At 43.4% G+C, this 22,873-nt stretch overlaps 1 protein-coding gene across 1 annotated transcript in view; it reads left to right on the top strand.

The window, feature by feature from the left end:
- Positions 1 to 22,873, top strand: part of Dok5 (docking protein 5) — a 140,580-nt gene that overhangs the window by 68,308 nt on the left and 49,399 nt on the right. The window contains exons 3-4 of the mRNA XM_051185597.1: positions 22,387 to 22,501; positions 22,618 to 22,737. Of these exons, the coding sequence (XP_051041554.1) occupies positions 22,387 to 22,501; positions 22,618 to 22,737 (235 nt within the window). The remainder of the gene's footprint in view (positions 1 to 22,386; positions 22,502 to 22,617; positions 22,738 to 22,873) is intronic.

Genomic DNA, 22,873 nt, shown 5'->3' with positions numbered 1-22,873 from the left:
CAGCTCCCACCTCGTGCCATTTATCATAGATTCCAGTAGCCCTGCTGGCCCATTGTGCTTGGAATCCATGGACCACATAATAACCATTATAATGCACACAACACACACACACACACACAAACACACACAGAGACCCCACACATATCATACACATACCATACACACACACACATGTGCACACACACAGACATGCACACACACACAGACACAAACACACACACAGACCCACACACATAACATACACATACCACACATACACATACCCTCACACACACAGACATGCACATACACACATATACAGACACACACACACACGGATACATACACAAACACACATGCACACACACACCACACACAACACACAGACATGCACACACACACACACATACACAGACAGACACAGACACAGACACACACACATACCACACACATACCATACACACACACGGATACACACACCAACATACATGCACACACACACCACACATCCATATACCACACACATACACACACAGACATACATATCCCCCACAGATCCTGCCCCGCCCAACACACTTACTGCCTTTCAGCTGCTGTGATAAAACACTGCCCAAAAGCAACTACGGGAAAGAAAAGGTTCATTTATTTTGCTTGGAAATTCATCTGTTTTCTTTGCCTCTTGCCCCTGCCCATCCTCAGAACCAACCACAGGACCCCTAGTCCTAACAGAAGAGTGGTTGCCTCCTTGACCCTTCACATGCATTTGAAGGTGTGGAGGCTTAGCAGAGTGGCCTCCCCTCTGCATTTGAGTCTGCCTCTGTTCTGGAGGCGTGGACACAAGGTAACATCCTCCAGCTCAACTTTCTCATATGTTCAATCTGAAAATGAAGAAAAAATGGAAGGCTATATTGATATGAAGTAGTTACAACTCAGTACTTGGCATGTTAATTGGAAACTAGATAAATATTAGTCATAGTGTTATTATGACTTCATTATATTGCCTGGTACAATATAGCAGATGGACCTGGACAAGGCTGAGAGTCCCATCCTTACTCTGGGAGCTTGGGCATCTCTGCAGTAGACTCCTGGATCCCTCTCTCTCATTTGTGGAGACTTGATTTACACAGTTCTTGGAGTCTGCCTGCCTGGATTCCACTCCGGTGTCTCTGCCACTGGTTAGGAAAAGTCCAACCCTGAGCACACTGTTGAGGTGGCTGCCATTTAGCTTGTGATCACAGGATCCAATGACAGTGTCCACCCTATGAGTCTGAGCTTTCATTGAACACATCCTTAAGAATGTATCCTCCGTGTAGGTCATGGTTCTCAGCACTGGGGATACAAGGGTAAATAAATCACATGGGTGAACACCTGCCCCTACTCTGGTGGGGAAGAGAAGGATGCGAAGAAGCGTGTAAAGGACACTACCTCCAGTGTTGGTGGACATGGTAGATGCCAGTGATAAAGTCAGTACAGGGGGTGTAAGGATGGGAGAAGACATCATAGTTTACTTTTTTTTAAACATAATTCTTTGGGAATTTCACATCATGTACTCCAATCCCACTCATTTCCTAGTCCACCTGTATGTGCCCTTCACCCTTGCAGCCTCCTCCTACAAACAAAAAGAAGAAGAAAACAAACAAACAAAACCTCCACCTCGCTCTTGCTTCATTCCTACCTCTCCATCCCCTCTTCATTTGTCTTAGTGGCACTGGGAACCACGTCATGTCACTGCAGTGTTTACATTTGTTCATTGCAGTGAGTTGTGGGTCTGGGTCAAGGCCTCTGACTTCTGGTGCATACACCTTCAGCACTGGGCCCTCACTGAAACACCTCTCAGGCACCCTGCTGTTGCTCCGAGTCACAGAGCGTTTGTGGCTCTGGTTCCACAGGGCCCTCTTGAACTTCAGCAGTCAGTTTGGGCCTCTGCTGGGACTGCCCCCATCAGGCAAGGGACAGAACCAGGTCTCCTGAACTCCCATGTCATCAGGGTCAGCTTTCCCATGCCCACGGTGAGGGGTGGGGATGGCCAAGGCTCCTGTTACCACTAAAGGCCATGTGGACACCCAGGTAAATGGGCTGCCACCTTAGGCCATGTTGGTGTCTAAGTGGCATGTTGCCATTGGATCCCTGCTCTTCCTGCAGCCGGGGTCTGTGATGATATCAGTGGCCCATGTTACCATGGGACGGGGGGGGGGGGGGGGGCATGCAAGCCATGGGTGCTGAAATCTGAGGGCCATGCTTGCTGAGCTGGCCTCGCCCTTTGCTGGTCCTGCTCCTTGCTGGCTGCTACAGCAGGACAGTTGACCCTGCCCCACATAAGAGAGCTGGTTCACATGGCTCTGGCTCTGGGAGGACTGAACCATAGTTTTAAATGGAACAATCAGTGACGATAGCTTCAAGGAGACACTGTGTGCATGGGCACGTGCTGGGGCATGTGGCTGGGAAGTGCTTCTAAGCGAAAGGTAAACAAAAGCAAAGGCCATAGGCTGGTTCAGTAGGTCATTAAAGCTTCCTCTAATGACACCAGTTCCAATTTCATGATGGGGGATGTCCTTCTGTATATATGTTCCTCTTATTGGTTGATGAATAAGACACTGTTTGGCCTATAGGCAGGAAAGGAAGGATAGGTGGGTTTACCAGACCAGGAGAAGGCCACAGAGAGAGGCACCGAGGGAAAGACACCACACAGCCACCAAAGGATTAACAGATCCAGGCATTCTCCGGTAAGCCAAGACCACTTGGAAATACATAGATTTATAGAAATGGGTTAATAATTTAGAGAGAGCTAGCCAGTAAGAAGCCATAGCCATCACCCAACAGTTTAATAATCAATATAGTGTCTCTGTGTGTTTATTTGGGGCAAAGTGGCTGTGCACCAGGCAGGATAAAACAACTCCAGTTACAAGGTTATGTTTTTCAAATGATTTCATTCAATGACCCTTGACAGGATGGCTTGATTGTAGAGAGGTGTGTAAGAATGTCCTAGAAGTTCCAGGGACTGTCCATCAAGCAGTCTTGAGGCGCAGGTTTGTCGCGTCCAGCAGTGGAAGAGGAGCCGTTACCCTGAGGGGAAAATCCAGGGAGTGTGGGAGGAAACCCTGCTGGTGGAATGTATCATGTATCATGAAATGAGCGCATCAGATTTTTTTCTCAGACTGAGTTTCAGGCAGTACCTTCCAACACGATCAGACACTGGAGCCAGGAAGCGTGCCACCGACAAGGCAGCCTTCTGTTATTTCCTCCATTGCTTCAGGAAAGGCAAGCTGGCCAGCCCACACCATCTGCCCAGAGTCTGTGGAAGGGAAGATGCCTGGGTTCAGGGTGAGGACTTCAGTGGCTGGCTCAGGCTGGAGTACAAGAATTACCAAGTGGTTTGAGAATCAGAGCTTTGCCCGTTTCCATCTCATCAGAAATGTAAGCTAAGGGGACCCTCCTATCCACCAGCTTCTCGGTGTGTCCCAAATAGAAGGACTTACATCTGTGATCAGTTTGGGCTATGCTTGCTGGGATGTACACAAGAGATTTATGGTAGCTTAGAGTCCATGAACATGGTCCCTAACCCATCCTCAGCAGGTTACCTATGCACACACATGCACACACACACACACACACACACACGCACGCACGCATGCACGCACGCACGCACGCACGCACACTTCACCTGAGAACATACCAGCAAAAGCCTGAGGAGGATGCCCATGTGTAGAGAAGGTTGTGTGCTGGGCATTTATGCCAGTATACACACAGGACAGCGGGACTTGCTTACCTGATTAAATCCATTAGCTGTGCATGTTTAAAAAACAAAAATGACTTTCTGATGAGCCTAGCAAAAACTGGGGTCTAAGTTTCCAAACTAACTCAACAAAAAGCATGTGGCAGGGGGACAGGAAAAGTACATAGGTTCAGTATTTATCTAGGATGTGGCAATCATCACAGATACACGATTTAAATTACCGTCAGCGGGGTTAAATCAACAAGTCTGATTGCAGCAGGCCTTCAGTGGATCGGAAGGGCATTTATCACAGTGTGGGTCAGAGGAGACATGTTACGGAAGGTTCTTTGTCCTGACTGGGTCCCGCCACCCTTGAGCCCCCAAATAAACATACAGACACTATATTAATTATGAAACTGTTGGCTGGTGGCTAGGGCTTCTTATTGGCTAGCTCTGTCTTAATTATTAACCCATTTGTATCATTCTAAGTATTTCACATGACCTTATCTTACTGGAGAAGGGTCCAGACCTCTTACTCCTTTGGTGGTGACTGTCCTGGCAGGCTCTCCTGCCAATCTTTCCCAGACTTCTCCTCCTCTCCTAGGCCTGCCTATTTTCTTGCCTCATTGGCTATTGGCCCAACATTATTTTATTCATCAACCATTAAGAGAAACATATACAGAAGGACATCCCCATCGGAGATGACCAAGTGATGGGGGAACATCCAGTTAAAAATGTGTGTTAGTGTGGACAGGAATGGTGGCTTTTTCCATGTGGTTAACATGTGGCTTCCTCATGTAGGTATATCATGACATTCTTCCACATATGTGTTCTCTTGAGTCTGTGGACTGAGTTGGATCATATTAGAAGGCATTCTGTTGTTTCTCGCCTGTGCTACATACAAAGACCTGTGATGCTTATGTGTATCTCAAGCCTTATAGACCTATTTCTTCCTCACCACAGAATAACAACTATCTACGTAGTATTTAAATGTATTAGGGTTATAGTGACCTAGAAATGATTTAAAGTATACACAGGCATCCCTGTAGGCTACTTGAACGTCTAAGGACTTTGGTAATCAAATGACTCCTTTGATAGAACACTTACTGATTTTGAGGGATTACAGCATTTGCCTTCGGTGGGCATATAGCACTATTTACAAGGTATGCTCATCATAGAAGTTTATGTGAATAGTATCTATTGTCTCTATATCATCTATCTGTCTGTCTACCTATCTATCTACCTACCTATCATCTCTGTATCTATTTATCATCTACCTACTGCCTATCATCTACTATCTATATATTACTATAATCTACCTATCTCTATCATTTATATATTTACATACCTATAATCTATGATCTACCTGTAACCAATCATTTATCCATCATCACCTATTATCTATCTCTTACTTTGTAACATAGCTATCAATCACCCATTGTTTATCATCTATCTATCTATCTATCTATCTATCTATCTATCTATCTAAGTACTGACCTATGTTCTGGAAACAAGCACTCTGTACACATTAAGCAAGTGCTCTACTACTGAGCTGTATCTCCATGACCCATCCTAAACTTTTAGAGGTAGCGTCCATTATAGAAGTAGAGAGGCATTGTGGATAAAACAAAGGATCTAGCACATGGAGCATTTCACACGAAGTCTGACAGGATCTTTTCTGAAGGCAGACATCATATAGTAAATGTGGGAGACTCTTTGAAACTGAGAAGCCCAGAGACAAAAGGACCAATGTCCCTTTCAAGTCCTTACTGGATCCTACACCGGGGTGATGTGTGTAGACATGGATGCAGTTCTGAGAAGCAGCAGTAGGGACTTTGGGGAGCTTTATATATAAGACAGAAATTAGATAGCCCAAGGAATTCTTGCATGGTTGGTTTCTTAGTTGTGGAGATAACAGCTCAGCAATGCAGACCTTGTTATTTGTAAGAAATTCTTATTGGCGTTGTGAAGATGGTGCATATTAATGGCTATAATTTCCTTTCAAAACTGTCAAGCACAAATGACTGTTCATATGTGCATTACGTCTGCCTGTGAAGAGAGAGATGAAGCAAATAAAACCAAGGTGGAAAAGGTTAATGTTGATTTGAGGTGGAGGATGCATGGCTGTGTTTCTCTTTTAGCATGCTTGTTGAAATATTCAAAATAAATTTATTTTTCAAAATAAATGAAAAATCCCTTCAGAAAATACCAGAAGGCAGAAAACAGAGGAGACAGTTCTCTCATTCTGTAGACCAGGGTGCCCTCAAACTTACAGTAATCCACCTGACTCTGCTTCCTGAGTGCTGGCATTAAAGACATGCACCGCCATGCCCAGGCTACATTTCTTTTTAAACAAAGGATTTAAAGGAGATAGACTACAAGAGGATGTGATTTCTCAAACAGCCATTATAAGCACCCATTTGAATACATTTAACAGCTCTAGTAAAGTGAGTACATTAGGTGTGGCATAAATACTACATGACTGTACATTTCTTAAAAATCATTACTATGAGACTTATAACAGGTTCAAAATGTAGAAAACAAATGTGGACAGGTGCTGAGCCATGGACAGGGCACCTGTATCATCTTCCACAGCTACAAGGACTGTAAGAGCCTAAGACTGGAGAGGACAGAGACAAAACAGTGTCTTCTGGACACAACAGGGGCATGTACTTGTGAACTCAGAGCAGCCATGGTGGCCTGCATAAGATCTGCACAAGGTCAGGGCAGTGACCATTAGCAGAGGGTAGGGGTGAGAAAATGGCTCCTGAGGCTCCACTACTAGTGAGGATGTGACTGTAGACGGATGCTGAGGGTGTGACTGTGGATGGATGCTGAGGGTGTGACTGTGGATAGATGCTGAGGGTGGAGGTTAAGGTTTCTGTATGGATGTGGACGGTCCTTGCTTCAGTGGTTAACGTCAGTCCTACGGATATGGGCAGCACTAATAATACTCAGTGGATTATAATATCGTTTTGATAAAGGACATTGCATTGGGAGGACTCATAAGGAAAGACTTATGATGAAGCAGGGAGAGTGGAGGGTGTTTATGACAAAAATGTATTGTATACGTGCATGAAATTCATAAAGAATAAATAATATCATGTGTGGAAATAGGTTCTGTGTTTAAGAAACAGTCGCCAAAACGTCTTATGTATTTGACCACACGCCTGACTTTTATCAATGCAAGAGATGAAAGAATGGAGAAGCCAAAAAATACATATGATGTGATTGTATTTACACTAAGGAGTTTTTTTGCTTGTTTATTTACTGTTTAAAGAGACAAAACTAGCGAATGGTGTTAAGGTCAGCGGGAACTACCAGCCAGGGAGAGGTGATTGTGTTCATTCATTGGTCTTGATGGTACCTACACAGCTATATTCACAGGTAAAGATTCACAGGACTGTAGACTGTAATCTAGAGTTTTTGTGGCTTTTTTACCCCCACCCCATCCGGGCTCGATGATAGACCTGACAGGGAGTATGTGATGGTGCAATGGCCTGATCTTTACAACCACAATGCCAAGTGTGTCTACATCAAAGCAAAGGCCCTTGAGAGACGGAAGGGGAGGTGAGCTTAGTTGACACATTTGTTCTTAAATGTTCCCACTTCTCGGTCACCATTTCTGTTCTTTTGTCACCATAGTTTTTCTCTGCTGGTGGCTGCTGGGCATGGGGGGGGGGTTGTTTTAGGTGTGTGATCTCTTCAGATTGACCATGCTTCAGCAGATGGTCTCTGCATGTTCCCAGCCTCTGCACATGTTAGGCCTGCTCTCTGCTACTGAGCTATATCCAGAGCTGAAGAGAAGCTGTTTAAAGAGCTTGAGGAAATTCCTTCTGTCACACTGTCTCCATTTGCGACCTCCGTTTGTGTCTAATTGTTGCCATCTTCAGACAGTTCTCTGTTCATTAATCTACCCCTTCCTGTTTGCTAAGGTCTGCAATTCAGAGAAATGGCCATTTCTGGGCTAGCAGCTCCAGTTTGAGTTCAGACCCACCTCTTCCTATGAAATGCTGCTATTCACATTACTTCTTGGGATCTCAATACATCTATCTCCATATTTTATTTAACAGTAGTACCAAGGATGTTACATCCCTGAGAGAGTGGAGGGTCCCCTTGTAATCACCCAGTGCTCTATGCTGTGATTATATGATTGGGCATCCTTCTGGGAAGTAGACACAGAACTGTCACTATTGAGATTAGCAGTAGGGTGGGATTCCTGTCTTCACTGAATTAGAACAGATCTTCCGCACACTAAGATTTCTTTTGGGAAAATCTTATTAAATTATTCAACTTCTAAAATAGAACTGGTAACCAAAGTTTTAATATAGCCCCTGATTACTATAAGTAGGGAATCTAGCCTCCTAAATAGAAGAAGCGATATCATTACAAAATATTGGTGTGATATTTAAGAATAAATCTCTGAAAAGTCTTGGCAACAAGACAATCAAATAAAAGCTGTATTAGCCACATCTGCTATCGTGCTAATTCAAACTCTGGGTAGCTTACAGCACTGTGTGTTTATCTTCTGCTTTGGTCCCACCAGGGATCTGGTTGGCTGTGGGAAGCAGGAGAAAACATGGATAGGTTGACTCAGTTTTGAGTCTGCAGCCTGCTGAGACCTGGGAAGGAGGAGGAGGCGGTTTTTCTGGTGTTGGAGAGCTGGGACTCCAGAGGGAAGATAGCTAATTACACAGGCATGTCAGGGTCTTCTTGCTTGTGGCTTGGTTCACGTTGTTGACTAAAGCTCATTGGATGGCCAAGTCCAAAGCCATCAGAAAACAGTTGGAAGGGCTTAGGAGGAGTCAACCATTATTGAAAAACAACCCAATCTGTGTCTGAAGATAAGTTTGGTGTGAGCTGCAAAATGTGCCTTTGATTTGGTTTGAATGCCTCCAAATGTCACTGAGAGAAAACTATTTTGCACAAGCGAGCTTGTCTGAGTTCCTTCTTGTCCAAAGTCCACGTTCAGGCAAATACTTTCATCACAAGGTAAGTTCCTGAGAAGACATCATTTTCTTTTGTCAACTGACTTTTCAAGGAGCCTCTGTCTTCTGTGACTTCCAATTTAGTTAGTGGTTATTTACCCCTAGGTTATCCAAAATCAAATGAAATAAATGTAAGCCCATGTTGGGCTTTTGAGAGCAAACACCCAATTTATGGAGAAGATCAAACTCTCAAAAGTTTTAATATTGATGCTTTCAGTAAGTCGCATAGATGTTTCTAGTCTTCCTTGTTAGCTACAGATTTTGGCTTCATTTCAAGGGAAATATTTCTGGAGTTGACCTAAAATATGTTTTGTAAAAAGAAGAGTAAGTTAAGGCATCAGTGGGGTCTCATTATTAAATGCAAAGAATAACCAGGCAGGTAGCAGGCCAAAACTAAACAGAAGTTACTTCAGGTTTCTATTTTTGCCTTCCAATTATTGTTTTAATGTGAAGAATACATAGAGACCATAAACATCTCAAAGTCTGCTGCTATTCCCTGCACTTCCCTCCCCGGCAATAATGAAAACATTGTACAATCATGTTACTGTCCCTTTCTGTAATTGTTCTGTCCTGTAAACCACACTTATCAGAAATTTCAGGCTTGGGCCATGAATCTTGCAGTATCTTATTGTCTTTCTCATGTGGGAAATACAATTGTGAAATGGAACCCAAAGTCACAAAACAAGCGGTCCCATTGAGCGCTGACCTCTGGGATGCTGAGTGGGAATTGGACTGTTGCCATGTGTCTGCAGAAACCTGTTGGTTTACATCTTCCAAGCAAATGGGAATTGCTCATGATGTTATCTCCATGGTTACCCCTTGGGCTGTTGACTCAGGGGAATGTAAATGAAACAAGCCAGTTTCATGGTGGTAGTGCAAGACTAGCAGTCACCGACTGGTGATGATGGTTATCTTGAAGTTTTATCATATGTGGTTGATTGATTCCCCCTCCCCACATCTGTGTCCCTTCCATGCGTATTTATTTCATGCTATTCTTTAAATCATCAAAGCTTTTTTTATTTCAATAACTTATATAAAAGAAAAACTGTTACTGCCATTAATTTAAAATCAGTATCATTTGCAATGAGCTGAAACTTACGTTAAAAATGAGATGAAGGGGATAGCAAAATGGCTCAGAAGTTAAGAGCACTCACTGTCTGCTCTTCGGGAGGACCTGGGTTTGGTTCCCAGCACCTACATGGCAGTCCACGGGGGATCTGATGCCCTCTTCTGGTGTCAGGCACACATGGCTCACAGACATATATGCAAGCATAACACTCATGAGTATAAAATAAAACTTAGGTCTTAAAAAGGCAAAAAGCACGATTTTCAGTTATGGATTCTTAACTTTCTTGTAGCTACAGCTTTGTTCGAATGCATATGTGGTAAAATAAGTATGAGTATGCTCACACATAAAATGACTTCTACCTTCTCTGTTTTTTTTTTTTTTTTCTTCTTCTCTTCTCTTCTTAGGGTGTTAGAGATGAAACTCAAGGACTCACGTGTCTTTAAAATGTGCCGGACAATGTTGTTAATTATGTGCAAATGATATTATTGCACTGCAGATCTCTATAATTATTCAGTTTTCCCTGGAAGCCTGCCCCATTAAACAGCCACTTACCACTTTCCCCTTACCCTATGCAACCACTGGTCTGCTTTTTGTTTGTGGCAGGTTTAGTCTCCTCAAATAGGTAGAATCAGGTCACATTTGTCTGCTGTGATGAGATCATTTCACAAAGGACAGTATCACATGTTCATCCTCCTGTGTCATTAGACAAGATTCCTCCTTTGTTCAGAGGCAGTAGCACAGCATTTTATGTATACACCACACATTCTTTATTCTCTCCTCTGTTGACAGACAGTCTTACTGTTGTGCATAACGGCACCATGGACATAGAAAAGGCAATATCACTTCCTGGTCATTATGGTTTGTGTTGAAATGTCTGCCACAAGTTTGTATATTTGAATACTTAATCCCCGGCTGGTAGTGATTTAGGGGAGTTTTGTGACCCTGAAGAAAGTGGGCCCTAACAAGATGTTGGTTACTGGGGGACAAGTAATAAGTATTGGTTACTTATTGAAGGCTGCAAGTCTGCTTGACACTTCAGATCCAAACTCACCAATCCTGTTTTTAATCCCTGTGGATAGACAACCCAAGGTGAGTGTGTGGAGACACAGAAATTCAATTTTCAGTATTTGAAGGTACCTATGTCTTCCATACGTTGCTGAACAATTTTACCTTCTTGCCATTGAAGCCATATCTATCAAAGCATTCCACCTTTCATTTTTCTTTTAGTGACAGCCATTCTAATTCATGTGATGTCTCATTGCTTCTTTAACTAATTTATTTGCATTTTCATGGTGGTTTGTAATGCTGAGAGTGTTTACCTTTTTTTCCCATTGAATTCATTCTTTGCCTTTTGCCCACTGTGAAATTGGCTTGCATTGTCGCTATTGAGCTATAGAAGCTCGTCATATGTTTTGGATGCCCATCCCTTGTCTGGTAGATCATTCACAAACATTTACTACCACATTGAAAGCATTGAGTATGGGGAATCTGGGGTTGTTTCTGAACCTATAGGCAAAACTCCCAGATTTTCACTGTTGGACATACTGTTGGATATGGGCTTTTCATATCTGACTTTCATTATGTTGAGATGATTCTTTCCATTCTTAGCTTGTTGACTTTTGTTCTTTCCTAGTTTCTTCCTTGTGAAGATATGCTGGTTTTACCAAATGCTTTTTTTTTTTTTTTTTGGATTATTTATTGTGCTATTTTTTTCTGTTTATGTGTCTTATTACATTTATTTATTTGCCTAAGATGAATCGTCTTTGAATTTCAGAGAGAAATCCCATGTCAGTAACAAATGTGTAAGATGTGATATTTTTTATTATACTACTGAAATAGGTTTGCTAGTATTTTGTTGAAATTTTTACAGCTATTCCAACCAAATATATTGGCTCGTATGTTTATCTCCCTGTAATACCTTTGTGTAGCTTCAGGACTGGGGTGGTAAAATTATCATAAAATGTAATCTGATTGTTTCTACCTCTATAATTTTGATGACTTTGAAAATCTACATTTTAAATTAGCAGTATGGTAATCTGGTGCTGGACTTTAGTTGTTAAAACTTTTTTTTCCTTTATAATTACCAATGGTTAGATTTCTGTACTGATTATAAGTCTTCAGATTTTCTGCTTCTCATAATTAATTTTGGTAGTGTGTTTTGTGTTTAGCTGTTCTTTTGGAACATCTTAAAGTCTCTTCTATTTCTGCTTACCAGTTATAGTGTTTCATTTCTGACTTTATTTATTTTAGCCTTCTTTTTTCCTCTGTTTACTAATCTCCAATTTTGCTGATATTTTCCTAAAAAAAAAAATCAACTCTTTGTTTCATTGATTTTTAGATTGCTTTTCTACTTACTACTGAATTTATTTCTACCGTAATTTTTATTGCTTCCATCTGCTTAGCTTGGGCTTAGTTTTTCCATTCCCGTTTTTAGTTCTTTATGGTAAAATGTTGGAGAGGTTGGCAGTGTCTCTCCTTTTAATGTAGGCACTCTGCTGTTCCCTTTGTTCTTTGTAATGTCTTGACTGTAGTGCTTAAGTATGGCATGCTGTGTCTTCATTTTAATTCACTTAAAAAGATATTTGTAAATTTTCCTTTTGGTTTCATTTTCGAGTTGTTATTAGCTTAAGGGAAGCATTTCATTTCTACCTGCTTGGGAATTTTTATTTCCAAGCTTTCTGTCATCTATACTGGCCTCAAATCCCCGGTGATCTTCCTACTTCATCCTCCCAGTAACTGGTAAACTCCTCAGCTCCTGGCCTGCTCTGGAGAATGTTGTATTTACACTTAGGCTGAATACACTTAGGCTGAATACAACAACACTTAGGTTGTTGTTTGGTGGAAACCTCTGTTTGTGTTTGCTAGTGCCCTTTGTTGTTCAGTGGTGCACAGCACTCTGCTGTCTTATTAATACTCCATCTGTGCTCTATCCGTTACTGAAAGTGGGGGACTCCCATTATTGTACTCTGCCTGTATTTATGATTGTGATGTGTTTTGGAGACTGATGCTTTTGTGATCATACAGTGTTGTTTGTGTTCTGTAATTCTTTCAGAGTAAAAGTCTATCATATGTGATGTAAGTACAGCCAGCCTCCCTTCCTTTTGCATATTCACTTTATGGGATGCATTTCCCAGTTTCGGGTTATCTGTATCCTTAATTTGGGCTTCTTTTGTCCATTAAAGCCACAATATGCACTTTTGCTCAGGGAATGCAATATATTTATATTTGAAGCAGCTACCAATATGTAAGGCTGAATCACCGCTGTGCTGTCTTCTGTCTGTTGTCCTTGCTAACTTCTGCTATCCTTGTTATTTGTTGACATGTAGTGATACATTGTTTATGAGCTAATGAAGCCATTGGAGATCAGTTTGCAAAGCCAGCCACACTAGCTAGCTATAGAAGCAAGCAGTGGTGGCACACACCTTTAATCCCAGGACTCTGGAGACAGGCAAGATGGATCTCTCTGAAGTCAGGCCACCCTGACCTACTCAAGAGTGAAGAGTAACAGAGCTCAGGCCTTTGATCCCAGACAGGAGTGATATAGCTTGTGGGAGAAAGGAATATAAGGAGGAGACAGGAATTCAGAGCTTTTGCCTCTGAGGACTCCTGGAGACAGGATTGCCATTTCAGCTGGGTAGAAGTGAGATCTACTGGCTTGGAAGCTTTGCTTCTCTGATCTTCAGCTTGAAGCTTGAACCCCAGTATCTGTCTCTGGGTCTTACATTTTTTGTGTTACGTTGACATGGTTTGTTGTCGTTATGGTTGTTGTGACATACTTGTTTCTGTCTTTTGTGTAGCTCCTATGAGGTTGTGTGTGTAGTGTGTAGTGTGTGTGTGTGTGTGTGTGTGTGTGTGTGTGTGTGTGTGCATGTGTGATTATGATGGGGCTTAAGATATTCTAGCTGCAATTCTTATTTTAATCTAATAACTTCAATTATAAAATCATGTAACTCTTATATTCTTCAACTTCTTTTTCATAAAACTTACGTTAAAAATACATGTTTTTATATTGTGTACACATTAATATATTTTATGGTTATAGTGTTCTTTGCTTTTTCCGCTTCTATACTAGGATTAATAATTAATGCACCCTTACATTATTGCAGCAGTATGTATTTGCCTATCTATACATTTATCAGCAAATTAAATACATTTATGTTTCTGTTTGGTTTCCTTTGACTGGAAGACCCCTTTAGCACGGTAATCAGTGTTTAATTCTTTGGCTTTTACATAAGAAAGGCTTTATTTCCCCTTTAATTTCGAATACTGGCTTTGCCAGATACGAATTGTTGCTTAATAGCGTTTTTTGCTCTTTTTCATCTGGAGCTGTGTCGTTCCATTTCTTTCCGGCTTCTGAGGACTCCTGTGATCTCTGGGTGCCCCGGTTTGTTTTCCTCTTCTTGATTTCACATCTTTCTCTTTGCCATTAGCTTTTGAGATTATAATAGGGCTTTCAGTTTCGAAGTGCTCACTCCACAGAGTATCTATTTGTACCTCTGCTAGTTAGCAGCCATTGAGCTTACTCTCCGACTGTCTGTTTCCTCCTCCTCACACTGAGGAGGGCTGGTCATTCTTTCTTCAGATAAAGTTTCAACCCTTTCCTTCTTCTTTTCTGGAAGTTTCTTATTGAACATGTTGGTCTTGGTGATGGTGTCTCATAGTCTAACTGGATCATTTCAAATGACCCGTGGGTTGAGATTAATTCTTCTGTCTTCTCCGTCAAGCATGTGTTAGTCTCCGTTCCGGTTTGCGTCTCTGTGGCTGTGGCCGAACACTGGCCAAAGCAGCCTGACTGAGGAAAATATTTACTTGGCTTGAAGATTACAGTCCACCATCAAGAGAAGACAGGGCAGGACTCAAGGCAGGAACCTTGAGGCAGAGACTTAAGCAGAGGCCATGGAGGAATGAGTGCTGCTTGCTGGCTTGCTCATCTTGCTTCCTGAAACAGCCCAGACCTCTTTTCCAGGGGTGGCACCTCTGCAGAGCGCTGGGCACTTCCATATTAGTCGTTCTTTAAGGAAATACCAAAACAGACTCACCCACAGGCCAGTCTGATGGAGGCAGTTCCTCCGAGTGGAGGTTTTCTCCTCCCCAGATCACTGTAGTTTGCTCAGGTGATGTTTTCCTTCTTGTTCTCACCCGCCCCCCTCAACATTGAACACATGTAAGGTATTTACTTTTAACAACTTATCAGGTGATTCATATACCTCTGTTTCTTTAGCATCCATGTTAGGGATACAGTCTTTACCTTTGACTGGGGTCTGTTTCATTGTTTTGTTTTTCTGTGCCTTAGAACTTTGTGTAGGGATCAGCACATCAGGGAAAACAGCCACCTTCCTCCTCCTTGACAGGCATCCTTCAGGTAGGAAATGACCCAGTGGCAGCTGGGCTAGAAATCATGAGGGTATTTCAGACCTTGTTCGCCCATGGATACCTGCCCTGTGAACTTGTGCGTGCAGATTCTAGCTCGAGAAGCACTCTCAGCTTTTTAGGAGCTTGTAGCTGTTCACATTGTTAGTTTCCACTTGTGAACTGTCACATTGAAGGTGCTTTAAACTGGATTAGCCACCCCATTCTCCTGTTCCTGCTTTCAGTGGCCTCTCGACTCTTAGAGCATGGGAGAGGAGTTGGCAAGACATTAGCAGTTGCTCCCCGCTTCCCCCCATAAAAGTCTGAACGTCACATCTTTGCTTCATTCAGCCCGTAGTCCCCTTGCTCCGGGGGAAGTGGGTGCTGGGAGTATTTTCTTTTTCCAGCGGTCCCCGGCTGAGCTTGTAGGAAAGGATATGGTAGAGAAATACCTTGCATTTTCCTGCTACCATCACTGTGGAGAGGTTCTGCATTCTTCTGAGTCCTGGGAACGTTTGCCCAATGGATTTTTGAGTTCTGGAAAATGGGGCTGACCTGTAATCTATGGACCTGGTGTTTCATGGGAGGAAAGGGGCCACAAGGCTTTGCTACTTATTTGCTTCTTTGATCTGAACAGCAGCTCACAATATCTGTTCTATTTCCTTAAGAAGTGGCTTGATGGGTGATTGGGAATCTTTCCTGTATGTAAACATAGTTCAGTAGCTTCAAAGCAGGAGTGGATTTTCCCTCTGAGGAATATGGCATTTGCAGTTGACCTCAAATTATCTCTTATGCATCGAGAACCATCTTGGATTCCCTCACCCTAACTTGAAGTGTCACTGAATAGAGAGAGGAAAAACAAACACACAAAGAAACAGAATCAAACCACTTGAATGAAGCCCGCACCACAGAACACATGCACATACCTAGTGGCTTTCTCTCTAGACTTTCATGCCATCCCCCAGGGGAAGAATTATGCATCAGTAATAAGGAGAAGTGTATTGGAAATGAATGCTCAGAGACTTAGGAATTTGTAAAGGTTTTGGCAGATTTAAGCTAGAGTTCTGTGAGGGGAAATTGTCAGGATAAACATTATGCTGTTGGAGTCGGTGGGAAGTGTAGAAAATAGAGTATGAAAATAACCCTGTTTGGGATTAGATATTAGGATTAGTCGAGGTGCTGTGGGCAGGAGGGGATGGGAAGCCATGATGGGGAAATGCTCTTCTTCCAAAGGGGAAATGTGATTTACATGTGGTCATAGCCTACAGATGCTGGGTACTCCTACTTACTCATCATCGATAGATGCTGGCTAGCCTAGACAGAGAGAATTTACTTACTCAGTCTATGGAGGAATCCAGTGTCTGGTTTGCCCCCCCCCCCCATTGAGAATCCACTTAATGACAATAGACTGTCTCCACCCCCCCTCACCCCCTGATTTCACTACAGCGATGATCAGGTTATTTTTTACTTGCATCTAAAGCCCCAGGCAAGAGTCTCATTCTTGAGTATATAGGGGAGGGAGGTATGATTGACAGCTGTACTGAGAACACAAATGATGGGAAAAGGAAACACAACAGCAAGAAATCAGGATGTTGTTCCACAAGAAGTGGGCATAGACTGTGGCAGCCATGATGGAAATACCAGTGTGGATACAATTAAAGGAGAAGGCTCTGACTGTTTGCTTGGCTGAGCAGGACCTCAAAACTCTGTTGCATGGGTTTCTTCTCCAGGGAATGTAGGAGAACAGCAGCCTAATTTATGAAGCGATTTTAAAGGGTGCCTTCGCTCTTCAGCGTGCTTCTAGCTTACACTGTATATCATGCTTACCGCAATCAAAATGAATTAAAACATGAAATGGATTGTAAAATACTAAATGCCTATGTTCATCATGATAGACCTGCCCCTTTTCTGCCTTTTCCCCCCACGCTTGCTTTGTTGAACCATTGTGGTATAGCATTCACTTCTATTTTAGGAATAAACATATTAGCCTGTGCATGCATGCACACCTCCATACTCTTTCCCGTCCATGCATGTACTGGAGGGCCATATCCACCCAGCTTTGTACATTTGTGTGTTGTGTCTTTCTACTAAGAAGAAAGTGACTAGAGGAATTTGATTGGATAAGTGAAAAGGGGAGAGAGACGCTGATCCCCTTCAAACTGTCTGCTTTGCACAGCCCTGAAGGAAGTGCACCGGGTAGATACAGGTAGCTGTGGGGTCGGATTATCCTGAAACGGAAGGCAGCTGTGAAGGGCAAGAATCAATGTCAAAGGTTGCAGGCGGTCCTTGCCCAATAACTTGGTTCCTTTGAATCAGCTGTTTGCTTTCCCCCACCTGCTTGGGCCCAGCCATCCATGAAAGCCATTCAGTCAGACCTTTAGGTCTCGTTTCAACACTTTCAACTCAGAAAAAGAGCTTCTTTAACCCCTTATAAAAGAGCACTGGATGAAGCACTGAGTGGTTCATGGGTGAATTCTTCCCAGTCCAGGTCTCTAGACCTGGGGCAGAGCTGTGTGTGTCCTCCAGAGCCTGCCAGGTAGCCCACCCCAGCACCTACCTCATCTGTGAACCTCTGGAACATGTGAAGGGGCTGGAAATGCAGATGCAAAGCTGCAGGATCTCCAGGACACAGGGCAACAATGGGACATCCAAGAGCAGTCCCAGTGAGGGCCCAGCATCAATAGTGTAGCAGAAGCCAGAGGCCTGGGGCCAGAGCAGTGACTCACTGGGATGAACGCTTGTAAGTAACGATGTGTCAACTAAAGGGTTAACTGTGTGACTCACTAGCCCACGCTACAGCTTCCGTGCCAAGAGTGTATTTACTTATTTACTTGTTGTTGTTTTGTCTGCTTGTTTGCTTTTAATGTTGTTGGGTGGGGAGGTTGCAAGGGCAGAGGGCGGAAGCCAGGGGATGGAGAGGGGAGTGGGGTCGGGATGCATGAGGTGAAATCCACAAAGAACCAGTACAAAGTTAAAAAACCAAAAAAGGAACAGTAGGAGTTTCCTGAGCACGAACTACACCCTTCCACTCCCTCAGCACATGTTCTCACAATGTATTTTTTAACCGTAAGAGCTGGTATTTTTTTTTAATTATTTGTGGAAAATTAAATAAATTAAATTCCAGGAGGGTAATAATGTTGCCTGCCACCAAAACTTGACTCCGAATAAATGCTAAGAACTAAAAAGAATGAATGAGCAGATAGATAGGAAACACACCGAAGATTAGATCGTATGGTGCGTGGACAGGAGCAAGGAAGATACTTCTCCAACTAAACTGAGTGGTCCCCTTCTTGAAGGTGTTGGCTGTTGAAGAAATTATTTTATCCAAAAAGTGAATACACAGAGCCTATACAGGTAACTCAACAGAGAACCCAACTAATATGAAAATTCTTTGCTGCTGGAAAGGAATGAAGTCCATGGCTACCGAGCCTCTTAACGGGTTGTACTGTGGTCTGAAGGTGAAATGCCCCGCAGGCTCATGTGCTTTCACGATTTTCATGCTGGCTCCCTAGTTGATGCTGTAATTTGGGAAAGATATGGAGCTCTAGATGGTGGAACCTTGCCGGGAGGAGGGGGTGGAAAGAGTTCATCAATTGGGGAGGATTTGGAGCTTGATAGACAGGCCATACCTCCTGCTTGTTCCCTGATCCTGGACTGCCAAAGCAATGCTGTGGTTGACCCCATGTTCCTTCATGCCTTCTAGAACTAGGGGTCAAAATAATGCCCTTTCTCCCCCTAATTGCTTCTGTCAGGGCATTTTGTCATAGCAACAGAAAGGAAACTAATACAGACTGTGAAAAAAGTCACACTGAAGGTTAATTGTATGAGTCACATCGCTAGTACAGGCTCTGTTGCCAATCTTCTTTGAGGTCACTTAATCGCTCTGTGACCACTAACCTAGGCTAGAGCTCCCATTTCAAATAACAGTTATATCAAATAAGACCCGGAGACCTTATCAAACCCACCTTGGCTGCAAAAAAACTGATTCATCCAATGAAAATTGTTTGTTTGTAAAAGGGGCAGCAATTCTGCTATTCTGCCTTGGTTTGTCATTCGTAGACTAAAATGAAAAAAAAAAAAAAAAACGTTTCTGAATGTCTCGTGTGACATAGAGTTGTCTGTAGATGGCAGGTATAGTCTATAGCATGAATGTTGAGCACGGGACTGTCATGAATTTGTCTAGACCGCAGCTCTTTTGAAAGTAAAGTGTCTTTGTATACGTGTGTGTGTGCGCGTGTGTGCGTGTGTATGTGGGGATGTGCACATGCTCAGTAAAGTGTGTGCTCTGGGCTTGGCATATGTAACTGCTTTGAAAACCAGTTGTCCTTTGTCACGTGCAGTCTTTACCCTGCCTGCCCTGTGAATGCTCACTCTCCTCCCTGGAGCAGTAAGCGGGGGTGTCGCTTTGCTTATTACCAAAACCAATTTCCAGAATGGGTAATTGTGTTCTGACTCATGCAATTCCCCTGCATTTCCTGGCTGTTTCCAGTGACTTATGTCTTCCTCTTGGCCCCTTAATGGATATGTAATGAAGCAACATATTTCAAAGTCATGGCTGTGCTTCAGACTTCCCTTAAGTAATGTCTCAGTGGAGGGCCAGCCTAAAGCCTGGCACATGAATACCCTACCTGGGTCCCCACGGCAAGACGCTGTGTTAAAAAGACAAATACTTTCAAGCTGGAGGTGACTTCTGGAGGCTGAAAGCTTTCAAGTGTCAGTCGGTGTTTCAGATGAAGTGAGAGAACCCATCTGATTTGTCCCGAGTCTTACTTCTGCCAGTTTTAGCCACAAACTTGCTTGTATGATTTTAATCCTTTTCACCCTCAGTTTCCAACTTTAAAAATTGTTGATGATGCTGACATCTCCAGGGCTTTTATGAGGATCAAACGGGCATGCCATCTGAAAGTGCTAAGCCCTGAATGTGGCTTATGGGGAGGTTCAGTATGTACCGCCTCCCAGTCTGATCATTTTTTTTTTTTTTTTTTTTTTTTTTGATGCCGTCCATCAGGAAGTCATTGCCAAGTGACTCAAGTCTCCCTGGGAGCTAGAGAGATAGGTATTACAACAACAGCAAATCAGGTCGAGCTTCAAGTCCCATGTGGGGCGGCCTGGGGAAAGGAATGATGAACTCACACGGAGGTCGGGGCAGTCTTCCCAGGAGGAAGTGGACTTCCAGGACAAATCTGTGCGTGAATTTAGTCTTCTGCTCATAGAGCCTATGTATTGAGGGACAAGATCTACATCATAAAATCTCCAATAGGGGCAGTGAGGGAATAAAGAGATTGCACACTGACACACTGACACACAGACACACAGACACACATACAGAGTAGGATCAGGTAGTGGTTCTGGCTACCTTGACAGCCTGAACCTCATTGGTCTATTATTAGCCATAGCATGGGGATGGGGAGGTTGGGAAGCAAGCAGTCTCAGATTGTGACCATATGGAGGGAGGAAACCGCAGTTGTGAGTCTTTGCACACAAGTCACTCCTTCGTAAACACTCATATTAGAACCCCTGAGAACTATGGCAATCCCCTAGAGCCTGGCCCGTATGGGGAACTGACTTTGTAAGTTCCCATGAGTCTGAAGCCTTGGAGTTCCAGACATGGTTGTGCCCATGTCAGTGATGTACATTCACTGGGGACTTCCTCGGCTCCTTACAGACAAGCTGTTGTATTAGACCTGGGAAACACGATGAGCATCACTACAGTGACTGCCATATGGAACTGACCCTCCTTAGGCAAGGGAAGAGCTAAACCATTCACACATGTAGCCAGTGGAGGGTCAAGAGGGAAGCCAGGGAAGTTACATATTGTATAGCTTCGGAAAGTTTGAACGTTGGGGTGGTGTTTCCAGGAGGGAATTGGTGAACAACTGAGATCTAAATTAAGATTTTGGGGTGATTGGAGGTCACTAGGTGGAGAGGAGGTAAGGCACTGAGCCTTGAAAGCCACGTGGTATGTTCTTGAACAGAGTGGAGTCCAGTTTAGGTAGGCCATAGAAATCTTGGTGACAGGGAGAGTTAGCTGTGGCGGTCATTTGCATACAAGGATTTGGGTTTTCATGGCAGCTGTAACTAGACATCTTGGAGGTATTAAGTTTCTTGCACAAAACTGCCAGAATCAGACCTCGAGGTTGCAAAGATCACTTGCTGTTTGCATAGTGAATTCCTGGGGTTTAGGGTGGAAGTAAAGAGACAAATAAATAATTACAGAAATAATTATACAAAGATGTCAGTGGCTTAGATGGGGTTCTGGCACAAAAATAAACACACACCCCGAATCAGCCATTGCATGTATGTATTGAGTGCTAAGGGCTTGTTGCAGATGGGGGGGTAAGCCATGTCCTGCAGAGTCCCTGGAGATGCTGGTTATGGCAGGCCTCTGAGGAGCACCACACGGCGTTCCGTGCTGATAAATTTGCATGTATACCATAAGAAGGGCCACTGGAGGTTAAGAAGCCGGGAAATGAAATGATCAGATTAATGTGCCCATGGAGGGTGTTTATTTCTCTTCCTGGATATTTCTTAAGCTAGGCATTTATTGAATTTAGGGTAATGGATGGGAGAGGTGGGCCAGTGTCACTGCAGGCCAAGATTGATGGGAGGCTTATTCTTTTGTATAACATTTAAGGGGGTGTTAAGGGGAGTTTAAGCTTGCCACTGTGAAAGGCTTATTTATCTTGTAAATAAATACTTACCAGGAAACCGTGAAAGCCGTCCCCCTGGCAGGCCCCTCTAGGGTGACAGGACCTCATCCCAGCATGGGATGGTAGAAGGAGGAAGCACCTTGAGTTAACATCCTCTATGGCAGTGGAGGGATTTATGTAAGTGCCAGTAGCTAAGACTGTGAGCGAGGGAGGGGCACAGTGCATAAGGGGACAACTTTGCTACTGACGTGAGCTGGGTGGTACTGTGCAGGGTTCTCATATCCTAAAACTAAGACCCATAGTCACTGAGGAGCTCAAAGTGAGTCAGAGAGGCTGAACCCGAGGCTGTGATGGGGTTGCAGAGTTGCAATGTGTGGCTTGACTCTTGAACATGGGGGTGACTTTTTCTTTGAGATTCCAGATCCTCTGATGTGATCATTTAGTGATGGACTGGACCACATTTCCTTGTTTCCCATCCTCCTAATTCATGCTTAGCCTTCATATCTGCAGATCTGTTCTGCGAAGTAAGGCTCACAGCCGATGAGCTCGCCGCACTCTGGGTCTCCTCTCTGGGGTTGTAGATGGGAAGTTCAGAGCCTGTGACCGGACTTCCAAATCTTGAATTTTTTTTTCCTTCAGGTTACAGAACTCAACAATGTGAAAAATGTAGCCCGATTGCCGAAGAGCACCAAGAAACATGCTATAGGGATTTATTTCAATGATGACACATCGAAGACCTTTGCCTGTGAATCAGGTCTGTTGCAGCCAAGTGGGGGAGGGGCCTTTGTCCTTTGGCGTGTATATGCGTATGCATGCATGTGTATGGATATATGAATTCCTCTTTTGTTGTTTTTGCCGTTGTGTCCACAGATCTGGAGGCAGATGAGTGGTGTAAAGTTCTCCAGATGGAGTGCGTGGGGACCAGAATCAACGACATCAGCCTCGGGGAGCCTGACTTACTGGCTACTGGGGTGGAACGAGAGCAGAGTGGTACGTGTGCCAAGTCCGGCCTTTCCTCTCTTGCGCGTGAGCTGCTTTGCTCCCTTGTGATAATACACAATTATGTGTAATTGTGAATTATACAAATGAGTGAAGAGATGAGTTCCAATAGTAACCAAATGTTAAC

The sequence above is a fragment of the Phodopus roborovskii genome, unplaced genomic scaffold (assembly GCF_943737965.1).
Source record: "Phodopus roborovskii unplaced genomic scaffold, PHOROB, whole genome shotgun sequence".
Classification (NCBI taxonomy): domain Eukaryota; kingdom Metazoa; phylum Chordata; class Mammalia; order Rodentia; family Cricetidae; genus Phodopus; species Phodopus roborovskii.
This window is presented reverse-complemented; position numbering and strand designations above follow the sequence as displayed.